Source organism: Cervus elaphus, chromosome 4 (genome assembly GCF_910594005.1).
Source record: "Cervus elaphus chromosome 4, mCerEla1.1, whole genome shotgun sequence".
Lineage (NCBI taxonomy): Eukaryota > Metazoa > Chordata > Mammalia > Artiodactyla > Cervidae > Cervus > Cervus elaphus.
This window is the reverse complement of record NC_057818.1, coordinates 26,342,368-26,359,192: the sequence shown is the minus strand read 5'-3', so window position 1 is coordinate 26,359,192 and position 16,825 is coordinate 26,342,368. Positions and strand designations below refer to the sequence as shown.

The following is a 16,825-nucleotide window of genomic DNA, read 5'->3' as shown; positions in this document are numbered from 1 at the left end:
CACAATCCTATTTTCCTCTAAGCACAAACAACACGTCTGTCTGTCTGTCCTGGAGTCTGTGCTCAAGGAAGCTGGAACCAAGGCAAGCTTGCCCCAAACCCCTTCCATCCCTGCAGGTAAACTAAAAGTGGAGAGACACCGGATCTCAGAACACAGAGAGGCAGAATACCCAGCCGGTGCCTGCCCTACCCAGTGGTCACCTACTCACCGTGGCTGTCTGCTGCTGCGTGGCTTGGGCTGCAAACCGGGCCACATGATTGACGATTGGAGAGAAATTGGTGGGACCGTAGAAGCGGATGTGGGGCAAACAAGCCGAATATGCCTGGGCGATGCCGTCCACACCTGCCTCAGGGAGAAGAGAAGACTCTGGATCAGCCTGGTCCTCCCTGACCCTGCACCCACTCTCTGCTGCCCCCAACCCAAACACCCCAGTGTTTGGCACTGCCGTGCCCAGTCTGGGCCCTGGGGTACTGGAAGGTCCCAGAGAGCAGGGCCAGGGTGGAATAAAGAGCCCTGAACATGGAGTCTGACCTGAGTTCCAATCCTGCCTTTACCACTTCTTAGTCATGGGGCCTGAAGGAAGGTACTTAAATCTATCTGATCCTGTCAAAGGGGCTGGTAAGCTGGCAGGAGTGGGTCTAGCAGGCTCCTCTTGGAGAAGGAGTGGGCAGAGCCTGTAGTGACACTCGGGTCCCAGGGAGCCACCTGGGGGTCCATTCTGCACATGCGATGGCTTCTCAGGGTTGGTGAGGGGACTAAGGTTTGCACAGCCCTGCAGACAGAAGGTGCTCTGTAAATAGCTGCCATTACAAGTCTAAGAATACCGCCTGCCCTGCCATCCTGTCGAGAAGGCCTCTGGCCAGAGATGAGGTAGATGGACAGAATGTCTCTCTCTGCTCCAAACCAGACAGACCCCAGCCGGAAGGCAGGACCACACTTTCAGCCAGCAGAGGCCCATGGCTTCTGAGTCACAGCATCATCCCTAAGGTGGTGACCTGATGCAGTCCCCCTCTCAAATACAAACCTGACCCAGCTTCAGGGATCCCCAGGGAAGGCAGATGCTACATCTGAAGCCAGTTGAAGCTAGAAGCTCTCGTGGAGTCAGGGACCACCCTCTTCCATACCCCTTCTCTTTCACTGTTTAACTGATTCTGGGAGGCTCAGAAATCCTCTGAGGCCTGGGGCGGGGAGAGCACAGACACCATGCTCGCTGCCTGCCCCTCCCTCTTGCCCAGCACCCCTGCCCAGGTCAGGCAGGACACGGCTGGGCTCTCCCCGTGAGGGCAGGAGCGAGGGGAGAGGGGCAGGTGTGTAATTTGCTGCCCTCACCTCCTGACCTACACAGGGCTTCCTGTCAACACTTCCCTTTATTCTCACCTGACTACCCAGTGAGGTGAGCTCCCTCCCCTGGGGCAGGTGAAGTGGCCTCTCCAAGTCACACAGCCCGGAAAAGGCACAGCTGGCCCTGAATGCCAGGCCACCTGACTCCAAATTGCAGCTTCTTCCCCGTCTGCCATCCTGAGCAAGTGCGATGGGGAGAGGCGCGGAAGACAGAAAGCTGTACCCCGCCCAGGGAGACCAGGGCTGATGCAGGGGGCTTGACACTCACCCGAGCAGAAGGGGTTGGTGGGGTTGAAGTTGATGGCGAACTCATGGGAGACCTGAAATGCAGAGAAAATGGTGAGTCAGAGCCTCCTGGCCTATACCTGGACCCGGGCAGGCTCACCTGCTGCCAAGCAAGACTCCCTCTGAGGGAGACTGGCTCTTTGCTACCCGACCCCAGGTCAAGGCGGTGGCACCCCCTGCATCTGCTTTCACCTCCACCACTGGCCCTGAGTGACCACGAGGCCCAACCACCTCCACTTCATAAACAAAAGAAACTCAGACCCTTCTCTCACTCAGTCGTGTCCGACTCTGCAGCCCTGTGGACTACATCCCGCCAGGCTCCTCTGTCCGTGGAATTTTCCAGGCAAGAATACTGGAGCAGGTTGCCATTTCCTACTCCAGCGGATCTTCCCGACCCAGGGATTGAACCTGTGTCTCTTGCATCTCCTGCACTGGCAAGCAGATTGTTTACCACTGCGCCACCTGGGAAACCCCCAGATCCTTCTATACCACCCTGATCTCTTCTGAGGGGCCAGGGCTGTCTCTGCCTCCTCAGAGATGTGTCTGAGGGTGTCGGGTTCAAGGAGCAGTTGGAGCATTCCTTCGCCACCTGCTTTCACAGTACAATTTCACATAATTAGAATTCCCCTTCTTCAGGCCTCAAGGGCCTTCCCCCATCTCACTAATAAGCACGAGTGCTTGGAAGAAAGCCCACCTTATGCCAGCGAGCCAAGCTGGGGCTTAGCTGACAACCCACGCAGAGCAGGACTGGGGGATCAGGAAACATAATGGGGCCAGAAGGGCAGGGAGTAGAGAGCTCTGGCCCAGTTCCTGCAGACCCAGCTCCAAGCCTGGGAGGGTCATCAAAGGTGACCCTGCACACTCCTGGAAGCTGCGGGCCCACACAGGGACCCATAACCAGACCCCGTTCAGGGTGGTGGGTAAGACTGAGGTGGCTGCAGAACCCAGGACCGCAGGAGGCCCAGAGCTCAGGTGGGTTAGGGTCTGCCCTCTCTCCCTGCCACTGTCTCCCAGCCAGAGACCCCACACAGCCCCTTCCCTGAGAACTGGGTGCTGCGGCCCACATCCAGCACCTTGCCAGCATCCCCTCACTTGTTCTTCACAACAATCCAGAGAAAGGTCTGGTATCACCCCATCACAGATGTAAAACTGAGACAAAATGGACCAGATGATCCCACGGTCTCACATCTACCGAAGGGGAGTGTTGGGACCAGAACTGAAGTCGGGCTGTCACCTGCACTCACATAAACTCACTAACCTGAAAAGGTACTCCTCTCCTAAGGAGTTTAAATAGGAAGGTGAAGAAATGCCTGGGGGAAGGGACCCCCGCCTTCAGCTGCTGGAGGAATGTTCCAGTAAAGACACAAACAACCCCAGACAGACGCTCTAGGTCCGAGACACTATAGGGGAGGTACTGGGAGCCCCTGCCAAGTCCAACATCCCCACTTTACAAGTAAACTAACTGAGGCCCAGAGAGGGGAAGAAGCCGGGTGCCAAGACCACACAGCAGAAGAGACCTGAGGCCTAGGATCCTCAAGCCGGGTAAAAGGGTTGGTTGGACCTCTGACCGTGCAGAGCCCTCCTGGACCAAGATGGGACGGTCACAGCAGGGGAATTCACCCAGCACTGCCCCGTGCCTGCTGGCCTGAGGAGCAGACACGGCCCATTCAGGGGAATGGGCTTTTCTGTTCTTTGCCCCCTCGGCCCTAAGTGCCTGGCATGGAGCCATTGCCCTGATGTCCCTCCTGGGCTCTTTCCCTGCCCAGGGGCCCGCTTCACCCTGTCCCCAGCCTGGGCTCCAGGTGTGGGGGCTGGAGGTCCTGTTGCCATGGAAACTTCATGAGCCTCTACAGAGATTAAGAGGGGGGCTTGTACAAAAGGGGGTTGAGAGAGGAAAATGGTTGCCAGGGAAACAAGTCTCCCTTGGGCCGGCTTCCTGCAAAATCAGATTTTAGGAGATTTTAGAGACCAAGGGGGAAAAGCCCCCTCCTGACAGGAATGGATTAATATTCCATTTTCTCAGCCACCCAAATTCATCATTCCCTATTCTTTTCCTCTATTTAGGGGAGAGTAGGGCCTTGTGGTCAAATGGGTGGGGCTGTGGGAGGTCACCCATCTACCCTGGATGCCTCTCAGGTCACCTACTCCACCCAGCAGCTCCATTTCACAGGTGGAACAACTGAGGTTCAGAGAAGCCCAAGGAATGCTCAGGTCACATGACTGAGCCACAGCAGAGCCAGGACTGGATCCAGGGGATAAGAGCTCATGCTACCCGTGGCAGTCCAGCCCCCTCCCACACTTGCTGCCCCGGTTTGCCTGAGAAATGCCAACAAACACGACAAGCTTCTTGGAGGCCACCCCAAGCCGATTAGGAGCCCCTGGGGACTGGCCAGCCACAGAGCTTTGTTCTGGGACTCTACTGCCTTCTAACGATCAATGGTTCTGTTGCCCCCACCTGGCTGGGCCCAGCCCGTGGTCCTGAGTTACTTGAGAGGTCATTCTCTCTGGTCCTGGCAGGGCAGTGGGTTGGGGCCACATACGGGGTTGAAGGGACCTCAGTGACCATCCTCCCTGAGCCTCAGTTTTCCCCATCTGTAAAGTGGGGAGAGTCCTAAACTGTGCTTTTTCCCACCCCAGACCTTTTTGCATAGGCCAATCCTTTGGCCCAATCCCTTTCTTCACCTGACTAACTCTGGCTCGTCCTGAAAGGTCAGTCCCTCCACCACTACCCAGGACAGGGGTCTTCTCCGTGCTCACCTGGACCAGACCCATGCAGGGACTGAGGTCCTGAGGGCAGGCCTGAGTTGCATGCTTCTTCTCACTCCTTCCAACCTCCCACTCAGAGAAGCAACGCCTCTGCCTGCTCAGGCTACCAGGCCCCAAATTTACTGTCCACAATCACATACTGCACACCGTGTATGTGCCTGGAGCTTGACACAGCAAGGGCCTGAGGAAGTCTTCCTAGAGGAAATGACCTCTAGGCTATGAAGCAGCATGAGAAGTCAGTGAAAGGGGGCCAAAGGCCAGGGGAAGACCACGTGCAAAGGCCCTGAGGTGGGAACGAACAAAGGAAGGTTCGCGTGGCAGGGCACGGCAAGTTAGCGAAGAGGGAAGGTAAGGGGCTGGGAGGCAGGCCTGGCCGGCTCCAGCAGCAACGGGAGGAGGGGAGAGCATTGCCCTTTCCACGCCGCGCTCCAGCGGCCCTCCTGGCACCGCTGGGCACTCCGGCCTAGCCACGCCCACCCTCCCCAGAGTTGCCCTGTGACATTTCCAAGGAGGTTTTTTGCACAAGAAAATATCTCATTCAGCCAGAGTTCTTTGAAAGCTGGCTGGTGTCCTAGCAACGAGCTCATGCCGGGCCTGGCCGCACCAGCCTGCCCTCCCCCCAGCAGCATCACTGTATCTGCCCAGAGGCCCAGCTTTGGCCCCACAGGATCCTGTCCCCTGCCACATGATGGCCAGCATGCCACAGAGCCACTCCCTGAAATTCTAGCTGAAAACTGCCCTCCCGGGAGAGGATGAGAGGAGAATACTCAGTGGAAACAGCACGTGCTACAGGAGGGCAGGCAAGAGAGGGCACTGGCTGAAACACAATGTAGATTTAGGAGCCCTCTGTGCTCACACCCCCAGGCTTCTCATCAGAAAGGCAGCACATTCTGAGAACAGATCTGAAAGTCCACCTGCCCAGGTGGAATTCAGGCTTCCTGTTATGAAAACGTCCTTGGACAAGTCACTGAGCCTCTGTTTTTCACCAGTGAGGGATAATGCCCCTTCTCTCCATCCCTCCATTCTGCCCAGCATCACCCCAGCCAGCCCCCTCACTCAGCAGCCAGAGTGGGCCTTCAGAATGCCAGCAGCACGTAGACCCACTCATAGCTCACTGCATGCCTGGCTCCCCACCTCTTCAGCCGCATCTCTCTCCATCCTGCCCATCTTTCATGGAGAGTTCACCACACCCAGCTTCTTTCAGTTCCTCCAACTCACCCTGCTCCCTCTGCCTCCCAGACTTTGCACAGGCTCTTTTCTGTGCCCTGAACACTCTACCTGCCACGACACCACCTTGAGTCACTCTGCAAACTCCTACTCTCCCTTCCCTTCTTGGTTTAGACCTTGCCTCCTCCAGGAAGCCTTTCTTGATACCCCCAGGCCAGTTTGGGGCCCTCCTCTAGGGACTGCTGCCCCATCTCAGCACTGATGACACAGCCTGTCTTTAGGGCTGCCAGACAGAGTATGCAGTGCCCAGTTCAATTTGGATTTCAGATATAAAATGGAGAGTTTTTTAGTTTAAGTATGTCCTAGGCAATATTTGTTGTTGTAACCCGCCAGCCTCCTCTATCCATGGGGTTTCTCAGGCAAGAATACTGGAGTGGATAGCCAATCCCTACTCCAAGGGATCTTCCTGACCCAGGGATTGAACTCCTGTCTCCTGCATTAGCAGGTGGGTTCTTTACCACTGAGCCACCAGGGAAGCCCTAGGCAATATAAAGGATATACTTAACCTATTTATCTGATAGCATCTTCTCCCACATGACTGGGTGCCAGGGGGCAGATAGGATAACTTATTCCCTGTTCTAGCTCTACTACCTGTGTGCGGTTCAGGATGAGAAATGAGTGTGGGTTTGGGATAAACACGAGAAGGCAGGGAAGCTAGGCCCCAGCCCAGCCTTTTCAAGGCAGATCCCAGAGAGGCCATCACACAAACCTCATCTTAGCCAAAAGGAAACAATCTGGCTCCACTTACCTTCCAGTCTGGGGGTAACTGTGCCCCAAAGCCCAGAGCTGGGAACATCTTGTCACTAGAGAAAGGAGAGGAAAAAAAAATACTGTGAGACAATCAGGCAGGGGCCTCATCTACCCACGCTCACCCTCCCCACCCCCTACTTAGGGCTGGGCCCACATGGTTGTACACGCTTCCACAGACAAAAAAAAAAAGCTTACTGCCTCTAGGAAAAGCTCTGTTTGGATGATCTCCAAACCCACTTCTGGGTATCTGGTGAATTAGAGGCTTCACCCCCATCTACACCTATGGCAGACATTGCTAATCAATCACAGCACTTCTAACCAATGGACCTGAGTACAGTGTTGAGATCCTTCTCAAACTGGGACCTTGGCGACCACTAAACCAGAATTACGAAGCAACTGAAATGTACTGGCTATCTCTTCGCCTCCCTTTTATGACTGGGAAAAATTCTGAAGTGAAAACACTGGCTTGACATTCAAGACCTTTCATCATCTAGTCCGAATCTAGTCTCTTCTACCAGCCCTCACTCATTCCCCACTCCCCCTAGTCCTGGCCACTGGCTACTCGCTGTTCCCCAAACACATAGGGCATCTTTAGGTTTCAACTTCAACCCTGTTGCACCCCTTCTTGAAATACCTCTCCCCAATCTCGTCCCTGTGGCAAACTCCTACACATCCTCTAAGGCCCAATTCAAATGGCCCTGTCCCTCTGTGGGTTTCCCTGAGACCCCAGGATGCCTCCCTCTTTGGTGCACTCATAGCTCCTGCCTCACACATAAACTAGTCTCTGGGAACTGCAGTGATTTCCTGTCTTCTTCCTCGAATGGGAACTCCCTGAACACAGGGACCATGTCTCATTTGTTCATTCAGCATGTATTTACTGAGGAAACCTGTGGCTGCCATGTGGAGAACAAACTATCAGGGGCTAGGGCAGAAGCAGGGAGACCAGTGAGAAGGCTGCTGAATCAATCACTCTGAGCAGGAGGTGATGGTGGCTCAAACAATTTGGTGGCTGTGGAGTGGGGAGAAGAGTTTGGATTCAATTACATTCTGAAAAGATTTCCTGATGGAATGATGGGGGAGATGAGGGAAATAAAGGAAGCAAACGGTTTTCGGTGAGTGGGACAGGTGTCCAGTTGCGTCTGAATGCCCACGAGACAACCCAGCGAATACAAGGGTCTGGGCAGATGGATACAAGGGTCTCTGGAGCAGCAACGGTAGGCTTCCCCACCCAAAGATGCAGGTGGGGACTTCCACCTCCCTTGCTCTGCTCGCTGCACCTCTCTTATTGTGGCCTGGGGTTATAGCCACCACGTAGACCCTGAGCCCCCTGGGAGTCAGAAGCTGGTCTTCAGGGTGCCTCTCTCAAGGAGGCCAGGTGCACACAGACTTCCCGAGCCTGCTCTTGTGCCTGCCAAATCTCAGGGACCCACTTCCCACGTATTGGCTTCCTGGTCGTCCCACCCTCTGACCTGGAGGTTCTGACAAACACCATCTGTGAAAATGACACCACGACCCTCAAGTGACTTCTGGATCCTCCAAGACCCTCTCAACTTTGCATGTGGCCTGTCGGTGGTCACACCCTCTATACAGCTCTCCTTCACTGACTCTCCACTGTCCTCCCAACCAAAGATCTCTAGGAAGCCTGATCACGGGCTGAGGACCCATGCAGGCTGGCTGCTCCTCTGAAGTTCCCCACAGGAGTGAGACTGTTAGGCCATTAGGGGGCAGGTGCAGGAATCGGAATGTCTGGGTTCCAGTTCCCTGATCTGTGTGATAAATTCTCTCCCCACACCCTAGGCCTATTCTTCTCCAGCTCTAACAGTAAAGGTTGCAGCAAGAGCAAATGAGTTTCATTTTCTGTCTACGTGGTGTACTGTTTGCAGAAGGATCTCAGGAAGGAGGTAGGACCAGCTGGAGAGAGACCAGCAGTTGATTAGCAATGTCTGCCACAGGACATGCAAGTCCTGAGCTACGCATTCCTAGGTCTGAAGATCTCTGGGTCCCTTCTAGCTTTGACAACTGAGCTTCCTGGAATGGATGGAGCCCAAGCCGACCATCACAGGCCCTTCATAAGCATACCTGTCATAGTCCTGAATGATCTGCCCAACTGCCCAGATGGCTGACAAATATTCGTTGGTGCCCATGGGGTTGATATAGTGCAAAGAGGAAGGGTCGAGGGGATTTCCATTGGAGGCTGTGAAGTCTATCCCAACCTGCAGGAAAAGGCCAGAGACCCCAGCTCCCTATCTTGCCTCTAGGGAACAGAGAGGCTGATGGAACATGGGAAGCCCCACTCATCACCCCGCCTTGATCCCCGCTTCCATAAGATGGTCCAAAACCTGGAAACTGACCATGTTACTCCTCTGGCTCTAAGGCCATCTGTGGCTCCCTGTTGCCAGAGCATCAAGTCTACTGCCCAGATGTGATACAAAACCAATGTACAGCCCCAAACCTTTTCCCTGTCACAGTTGCATTTCCAGGCCTTCATTCAGGAGGTTCCCTCTACCTCTACAAGCAAGGTCATTTTTTCATTCTCTTCCAATCTGCAGGCCCAATTCATATACCACTGCCCCACTGACACCTTCCCAGACACCTCGCCCCCATACCAGGCCATCTCCCCACCACCCCTCAGACCACCAAGGGGCACCAGGACCTGAGGCTGGCTGCTAGGGCAATGCCCGCACATCTAGTCACACTGGATGCTCACTGCAGGTAAGACGCATGGTCCCGGAGCCAGGTCCACGGCTGGGCACAGAGCACCAGGCAGGTGCCCCACATGGACTGAGGCTGGTGGACGGGCAGGGTACTGAGCTCCACCTGCTCTCTCAGCCATGAGGGTTTCCCCCCCAGCCTGTGGAGGGGAGCAAGGAGCGGTGGCAAGGCTGCCCAGCCAGAGGGGGACCCAGGGCATGAGATGGCCACCCGAGGACTCAGTCAGGATCAGCCAGGGACCAGCGCAGAGGCACAGCCTGCAGCCTGGCACTCAGGAGGTGCTTGCTATCATTTGCTGAGTGAACACATGCACACAGGAGGAACAGCAGGGCCTTGGCCTCTCTGCCGGGTTGGGGGGGTGCTATGGCAACCTGTGGGGTTACAGGTCAACAAGACCAATCCCCTGCCTCCTTAAGAGTCCTGCAGATGACTTCCAGCCCCCATGGGGTCTAGAGGTGATGATGGAGAGCAGGGAGGCTAGGTGGGAAGTGGGCAGAGTACAGGACCCCAGCAGCTTCTCCCGTGGTCCTGAGGCTTCCCTTTGGGTGAGGAAAGGGACAAGTCTGGGGCACATACTCCACGCCACCGGCAGAGTGACCATTCATTCTCCCAGTGAGTATTTATTAAGCATGTGCTACATGCTGGGTACTAAGTGATACCTCGAGGGTGGAGAGGAAACAAAACAAAAGCCCCGCACTCAGGACACTCACAGTCACTAGTGGGGCAGGGACAGTGAAAAATACTTAAGGATCCACTGCAGGGGGTGCGGGTTCGATCCCTGGTCGGGGAACTAAGATCCCACATGCCACATGGTGTGGCCAGAGAGTAAGAAGAAAATTTAAAAAAAAAAATACTTGAGAAAATTTCAGAGTGGCAAGTGCCCTGAAGTTACTAAAACAGGAGATGGGATGGAGAGGAATAGGAGGCATCGGCGGAGGTGACCTAAGTGTCACAGCCTGCAGGGCAGCGGACACGAGAGGGCTCTGGGGAAGAGCGTTCCAGACAGGTAAACAGCAAACGCAAAGCCCCAAGACAGAGCAGAGCTGAGCTAGTGTGTGGGGGAGCAGTGAAGATCAGTGTGGATGGGGCTAAGTTAGCAAGGGAAAGGGTGCAGCAGATGAGGTAGGAAGGGAAATGGGAAAGAACTGGCTTTTTTTCCCTCCTGAAGAAGTGTAGCCTAACCAGTGACGCTCAGGGCTGAGCATCCAGGCTCTGACCTGCAGCAAAGCCCTGACTCAGACCCATCCACCCATACCCTCTCCTCTGGGCCAGACACAGCCCATGCCCTGGGAAAGTCCTTCCTGAAGTCTATCCCAAGTCACTCCTGCTGAAGTTGTAGCTCAAGCCCTTTAGGAGGATCCTCGCTGGGGAGGGGAGTGGAGGGGTGGGGTAGGGTGGTGGAAAGTCTTACGGTGAACATGAGCTGGCAGCCTCCCAGGATGTAGTCCAGGAAGGAGTAGTCCCGGGTTATCTGGAAGGAATCAGAGAGGTCAGTGGGCCCCCGCCCTGCACCCGAGGGCTGGCCCTCACTTGGCCATGCTCTCCATAAACAACCTTTGGGGAGCTGTCGCTCTGGGCCCAGATGGTGGTCAAGGAGGCCGAAAAAAGCAGATGCATCTGATCTAATTACCACAGAACCAAAATCCCTCTGTAACAATGGAGCAACGGTTCCCAATTGGTGGAACATCTGTACACACACAGATGCACGATAAGTCCACACAGTGTCCCAGGGCCCAAAGTCAGTAACAACTACCAATTATATGACAGTTGCTGTTTAGTCACTATGTCATGTCTGAGGCTTTGTGACCCCATGGACTGCAGCCCACCAAGCTCCTCTGTCCACGGGATTTCCCTGGTAAGAATACTGGAGTGGGTTGCCGTGCCCTCCTCCAGGGAATCTTCCCAACCCAGGGATTGAACCGGCTTCTCCTGCATTGGCAGGTGGATTCTTTACTGCTGATCCACCTGTGAAGCCCAATTACATGGCAGAGAAAGCCTCGATTTGTTGCCATTTGGTCCCTAAGTCTCTCTAGCTCTTACCAACCTCGACTTGGAACAGAGAGAGGCCAGGCCACCAGATCAAGACCTTCTGCTGTAAATTACTAAAGCTGTTAAAACATAGTTTGGTCTTTGTCTCCTTTTTGCAAAGGATACTGGCCTTCCAATATTGGTGACGTTAGAAGGGTTCCTTGCAAAATAAATGTTTTTAAGTAAAAAAAGACACCAAAACGGGAGGAGGAGGGGCTGAATACAAGAAATAATAAGGCGGGTGCCAGAAACCCAGAAGGGGGGTGTGAGTGACAAGTTTCTGAAACAAGGACCTGAAATCACGATGCTGCAACACACCAGCTTCACTGTCCCAGGGCGCTGCTGCGTTGGGACCGCACTGACGCTCTCATAAATCCTAGTCTCCAGGTGAGGAACCTGAGGCCTGGGGGCGGCCAGCTGGTAGAGCCAGTGACAGGGGCCTCCTGCTGCCCTGGCCGGGGCTGCGTTCCTTAACGTCCCCCCCGATTCCAGCAGACATGTGGCCACCAGACATCCGGGGGCCCGGCCCCTGACCTCAGCCTGGCCACAGTGGTGTGAACAGTGTCACTGTGGGCCTCGGTGGCCCCAGTTACACCGCAGCGCAGGAAGCCGAGCCCTCACTAATGTCTCTGCCAGGGGACAGGGTGCCCCGGCCCAGTGCTCTCTCCCCCTCTGATGCTGAGCACGCAGTGGACAAGCCTGGGAAAAAGCAACTCCCTACAGTTACCCTGGGCTTCCCTGGTGGCTCACTGGTAGAGAATACCCCTGCCAGTGCAGCAGACGCTGGTTCCACCCCTGGGCCGGGAAAATCCCCTGGAGGAGGAAAGGGCAACCCACTCCAGTATTCTTGCTGGGAGAATCCCATGGACAGAGGACTACAGTTCATGAGGTGGTAAAGAGTTGGACACGACTGAGCAACTAAACAACAACAGTTACCCTCCAACCAGGAGACCCTGAAAGGTCATCTCATGCCCTCCTTGACTTCAGCACAGGAACAGGATATAAGACTTTATATGCTTATGTTAATGTTCCCATTCCACAGATGAGCAGACTGAGGCCTAGAGAGGTTAAGCTCAAAAGGTCTCAGAACCAGGCTCTATTACCCACCCACTCCAGTATTCTTGGGCTTCCTTTGTGGCTCATCTGGTAAAGAATCCACTTGCAATGGGGGAGATCTGGGTTTGATTCCTGGGTTGGGAAGATCTCCTGGAGAAGGGAAAGGCTACCCACTCCAGTATTCTAGCCTAGAGAATTCCATGGACTGTATAGTTCACGGGGTCACAAAGTGAGTTGGACACGACTGAGCAACTTTCCCTTCACTTCACTTGCTGGCTCCACACCTAGTGCTCCCTCTCTTCTGCAGTGATTTATCTATGTCTGTGTGACCCCAAACCTTGCCCCTGCACCACGCCCACCCAGGCTGACTCACCTTGCAGGAACGCAGGATAATGACGCCTGAATTTTTATAGTTCTTCTTCTTCTTTTGCTTCTTGGGGTTGATACACTCAAACTCCCGCTGCGCAACACAGGAGGAGAAAGAGGAGCTCAGCTTGGGGCTTCTGCAGGGACTGACCCTCCCCTGGGCCCCAGAACCTATTCTACAGTGTGGACCAAGGGGTAGCACACCTCCTCCAAGAAGCCCTCCCAGAACTGGTTCCCGCCACCCTGGGCTCATGCCTCCCCAGAACTGATTCCTGCCACCCATGGGCTCCAGCTCATGCCTGGAGTCAAATGGATAGCTCCTGAGGGCTCACTATGCACTTCACCTGTATAATCTCATGTAACTCCCACTCTACTATTTTGCCTCCACTTGACAGATGGGGAAACTGAGGCTCAGAGAGACTGAATGTCTTGCTCAATGTCATAAGGCAGAGAGGTGGGATCTGAGCCCTTGTCTGCTCCTGATTCAAAAACTCCTGCCCCTTCCCCGTCCCCTGTGGAGGTCTTAGGGTCACGCCCTTGTGCACATCTTACCGGGACACCGTCACGAGCCTCACACATCTGTGACACCGAGGTCTGGAACTCACCGATGAAGTCGTGGCCCCCGTCATTGTCGTAGTCATAGCACATAACCTGCAGTGGGTCCAGCGAGGTCACCCCAGAGCTGCCCGCAGCAGGCACCCACAGCTCCTCTCAGTTCCCTAAGCAAACCCCATGTCTTTTTTTTTCAGGGGGGATGCCTCCCTCTCCCCCTCGATCTGACTACCTGGCTTGGGGTGATGACTGTAGCTCCTGAACTGCCTCCTACAGGAAGCCTTCCATGACTGCTGGGAGGAGGAGAAACGGTGTCTGCTCTAGTAATGGAGACCCCTCCCTCTGGTGCGGGAAGCTGCACACCCCACACACCTGACACTGGGCTGCTGCTCTATCTTGGGTTGTGGCCCACCTGGCCTCATGGGCCATGGCCTGGAGTCCTCCCTAGACTTGTAATTCTTTTCCCGAGATGGGCACAAAAAGTTCCAGCTTGATGTGCTAACTTAGCTGCCGTGACACTCCTAGAAGGAAGGCAGGAATTACTGTACCCATTGTACTGATGGGTAAACCGAGGCTCTAAGTGGAAAGCACTGGCCCAAAGTCTTAGAGGGGCAGCAGGAGAGCCAGAACCAGAACCCAGGTTTCCTGGTGCCCTGTCTGGGGGTCCCTACACAGCCTTGCTGCCTTGCCCCACCCCGTCTGCTCTCAGACCCGGCCCCAAGGACTGAGGGCTTTTAGAGATTAGTAATCACCATCTTCATCAACAGCAACAACACTTGGTTGTTTCCAAGGTGATCCTGCATTCATTAGCTTAGCGAGCAGCACACAGCCCTCCGGGAAGAACAGGGCAGCCACTCTGTTCCCATTTTAAACAAGAGGTTCACAGAGATGAGGGCTCTGCCCAGATCAGTCAGAGGGTCCGGCAGACCTGGGACAAGGACTCAGGTCTCTTGACCCTTCCCACCACGCGTTCTTGTTGCATCTTAATAAGAAAGAGCTTTGCCAAGGCACCCCCAGGAAGCCTCAGGTGACCAGGAGGCCAGAGCTGGCAGGGTGGGCAGCAGGGTTCCCACAGCCCCCCTCACTCACCTGGATGGGCTTCTCCATGTCCCCATCGCACAGGGACACCAAGGGCACGGTGAACGGCTTCCACACAGGGTCCAGCGTGTACTTGATCACCTGCAGGACAGTGAGGAGGCAGGGGTGAGCTGGGGCCCAGAGGTGGCAGTGCTCTGGGATCAGGCCAACACAATGGGACAGGGGGAAGCAAGGTGGAGAGACCCACAGCCACGCTTCTGGGGATGGACGTGAGCACCCCTGTGATGAGGAGGGAGCAAGTCCTTAGGGGCCACCAGGGGTTTTCCTGGGCACTGTAGGATGTGCCTGCCGGGTCCTGCCCCGAGCTGTCAGGGTGGCCAGACTGCAGGCCCACTAGCCTGAGCTGGACCCCCACACACCCACCTCAGTCCTGTGGACCAGCATCCACTTGCCATCATCTCCTGGTTTATAAAACTCGAGAAATGGGTCTGACTTCCCGAAGAGATCCTGGAGGAAGCGGGATGATGTGGGTGAGGGAGGCATAACTACCGGATTCAGATGGGGTGGGGGTGTGGCCCAGCTGTCTCCCTTCCCCCACCCCCAGTGTCAGGAGCGGGAGCTGCTGGTCCCACTCCCTCAGCCTCTGCAGGGCTCAGCAGAGACCCAGGCAGTCGCAGACTCCTGGAACCAAGCAGCGTCCCCAGGAGAAACCGCCCCATCCTGGGGTGACCAGAGCTTGTGCTCAGAGAGCTGGAGGTCTGGAGCCTGTAGAAGTTACAATTCCAGCATCTCAGGTGGGGCAAGACGTCAGAGAATGTTCCCAGGGCAGGGGGAGGTACCCAGCAGAATGGGATTTTAATTTATTTCAGTGGGGTTCTGAAAAAATAAAAGCAAAATTATCCTAGCAGAAGAGTTCTTTAAAACTCCATTTAAGAAAATGTGGACTCTATAACAGGCTACATTCAAGAGGGGGGAGACGTAAAACAAATGAGTAAATAACATACATTGGGACTTCCCTGGTGGTCCAATGGATAAGAGTCTGCCTGCCAAGGCAGGGGACACAGGTTTGATCCCTGATTGGGGAAGATTCCATGGAGCAACTTAAGTCTGCACATCGCAACTACTGAAGCCCACGTACCTAGAGCCCATACTCCGCAACAAGAGAAGCCCAGCACCATAACTAGCCAGTAGCCCCTGCTCAGTGCAATTAGAGAAAGCCTGCAGCAATGAAGAGCCAGTGCAGCGCCCCCCACCCACACACAAATAATAATAATATACACTAGGCAGGAATTAGCGATAAGCAGACAAGTAAAGGAGATGGGGGCGGCAGGTTAGCGACCACTGCAGGGTTCTTCAGGGAAGGCCTAACTAGAAGGTGACACTGTGAGCAGAGGCCTGATGAAAGTGAGGGAGGGGCCAGTCATGAAAAGATTCTGGGCAAAATGCATCCCAGGCAGAAGGGACAGCAAGTGCAAAGGTCCTGAGGCAGGAGGGTGCCTGGTTTAATCCCAGACAGTGAAGAGGCTGATTTGACTAAAACAGAATGAAGCCAGGGAATGTGGAAGGGGTGAGGTCAGGGAATCAGTAGGCTATGGATACATTAGGTGGGGTCCTGTAGGTTATTGTAAGGACCCAAGCATTTACAGAGATGGGGAGCCCCAACGAGTGGGCTTCCAGCCATGTCTTGAATACCTCCAAATGATAAGAAACCTCAGTGGTGAAGCAGTCTTAATTTGGGGTGGCCAGCAGGGCGGTGTGCGATGGACTTGTCCCTGGAGGGGCAATGAAGGTGGTGGCCAGAAGTCCCAGGCCATACAACCCCAGGGCTGGGGGAGGGCTGCTGCCCCTTGATGGAGAACCCCCTCCCATGCCTGCCTCACCTTCTTGTCCAGCTTCCTGCCCGCCAGGCTCAGTGTGATGACCCGGTTATCTGACAGCTCCTGAGCAGCGATCTGCAAGGCCAGAGGAAAGTTGGAGGTTGGGGTCTCCCTCCTCCGACCTCCTTTCAGGCAGGGTGGACACAGGATGCCCTAGCACTCAATTCTCTGGGGTGGGGTGGGGTGGGGAGAGGAAAGGAAAAGTAGTACCAGGTGACTTGGGATAAGCCTCTTGTCTTCCTAAAACCTCAATTTCCATCTTCTGGAAAATGGGGCTAAACAACTCATCTGGATCTGAGAATCAGAAAGTGACCCCTAAGCGGCTCAAGAGAGGCATGAGATGGTGTGGGAAGACGAAGCGGGGATCAGACACAGGGATGGTTTAGAGCCCTGGGGAAAGTTTCTGGGTTGGGGAATGGCCTGCCAGGCCTCCTCATCCCCCCACTGCAGACCCAGTGTGCACATACGGCCACCTCGAAACACCCAAGGCATCGGAAATTCTAGCAACTTCGCTGTGCAGCCAGGGAAACTGAGGCCCACGGCAAAGGTGGGACCACCTGAGCTCCCTCTGCTGTCTCATCAGCTCACGCTAGTCATCAACCCTCCATGCCTTTCCCATCAGCCAAAGCCCCCTGCCCCAGGCTGGCCAGGGACGTGCCAGCTGGGTGCCCTTGAGGCTACCATCTGCCCTCTCTGGGCATCTCCCTCTCTCTAGAGCGGGCAGGGGAGGCCCTCTGGCCAACAGGCACCCAAGTCCTAGCTCTCTCGGCTAGGACTTCCTGTCCTCCCACACCTCTAGGATTGCCCTACCTGCTGAACGAGCTATT

The 16,825-nt window shown here is 55.1% G+C and overlaps 1 protein-coding gene across 1 annotated transcript in view; it reads right to left on the bottom strand.

The window, feature by feature from the left end:
* The window catches only part of CPNE2 (copine 2), a 52,870-nt gene that overhangs the window by 8,596 nt on the left and 27,449 nt on the right, over window positions 1-16,825 (bottom strand). Inside the window, exons 5-14 of the mRNA XM_043898545.1 lie at window positions 16,002-16,073; window positions 14,545-14,628; window positions 14,173-14,262; window positions 13,084-13,182; window positions 12,539-12,625; window positions 10,493-10,552; window positions 8,449-8,582; window positions 6,368-6,422; window positions 1,610-1,661; window positions 209-342 (exon numbers count right to left, since the gene is read on the bottom strand). Of these exons, the coding sequence (XP_043754480.1) occupies window positions 209-342; window positions 1,610-1,661; window positions 6,368-6,422; window positions 8,449-8,582; window positions 10,493-10,552; window positions 12,539-12,625; window positions 13,084-13,182; window positions 14,173-14,262; window positions 14,545-14,628; window positions 16,002-16,073 (867 nt within the window). The remainder of the gene's footprint in view (window positions 1-208; window positions 343-1,609; window positions 1,662-6,367; window positions 6,423-8,448; window positions 8,583-10,492; window positions 10,553-12,538; window positions 12,626-13,083; window positions 13,183-14,172; window positions 14,263-14,544; window positions 14,629-16,001; window positions 16,074-16,825) is intronic.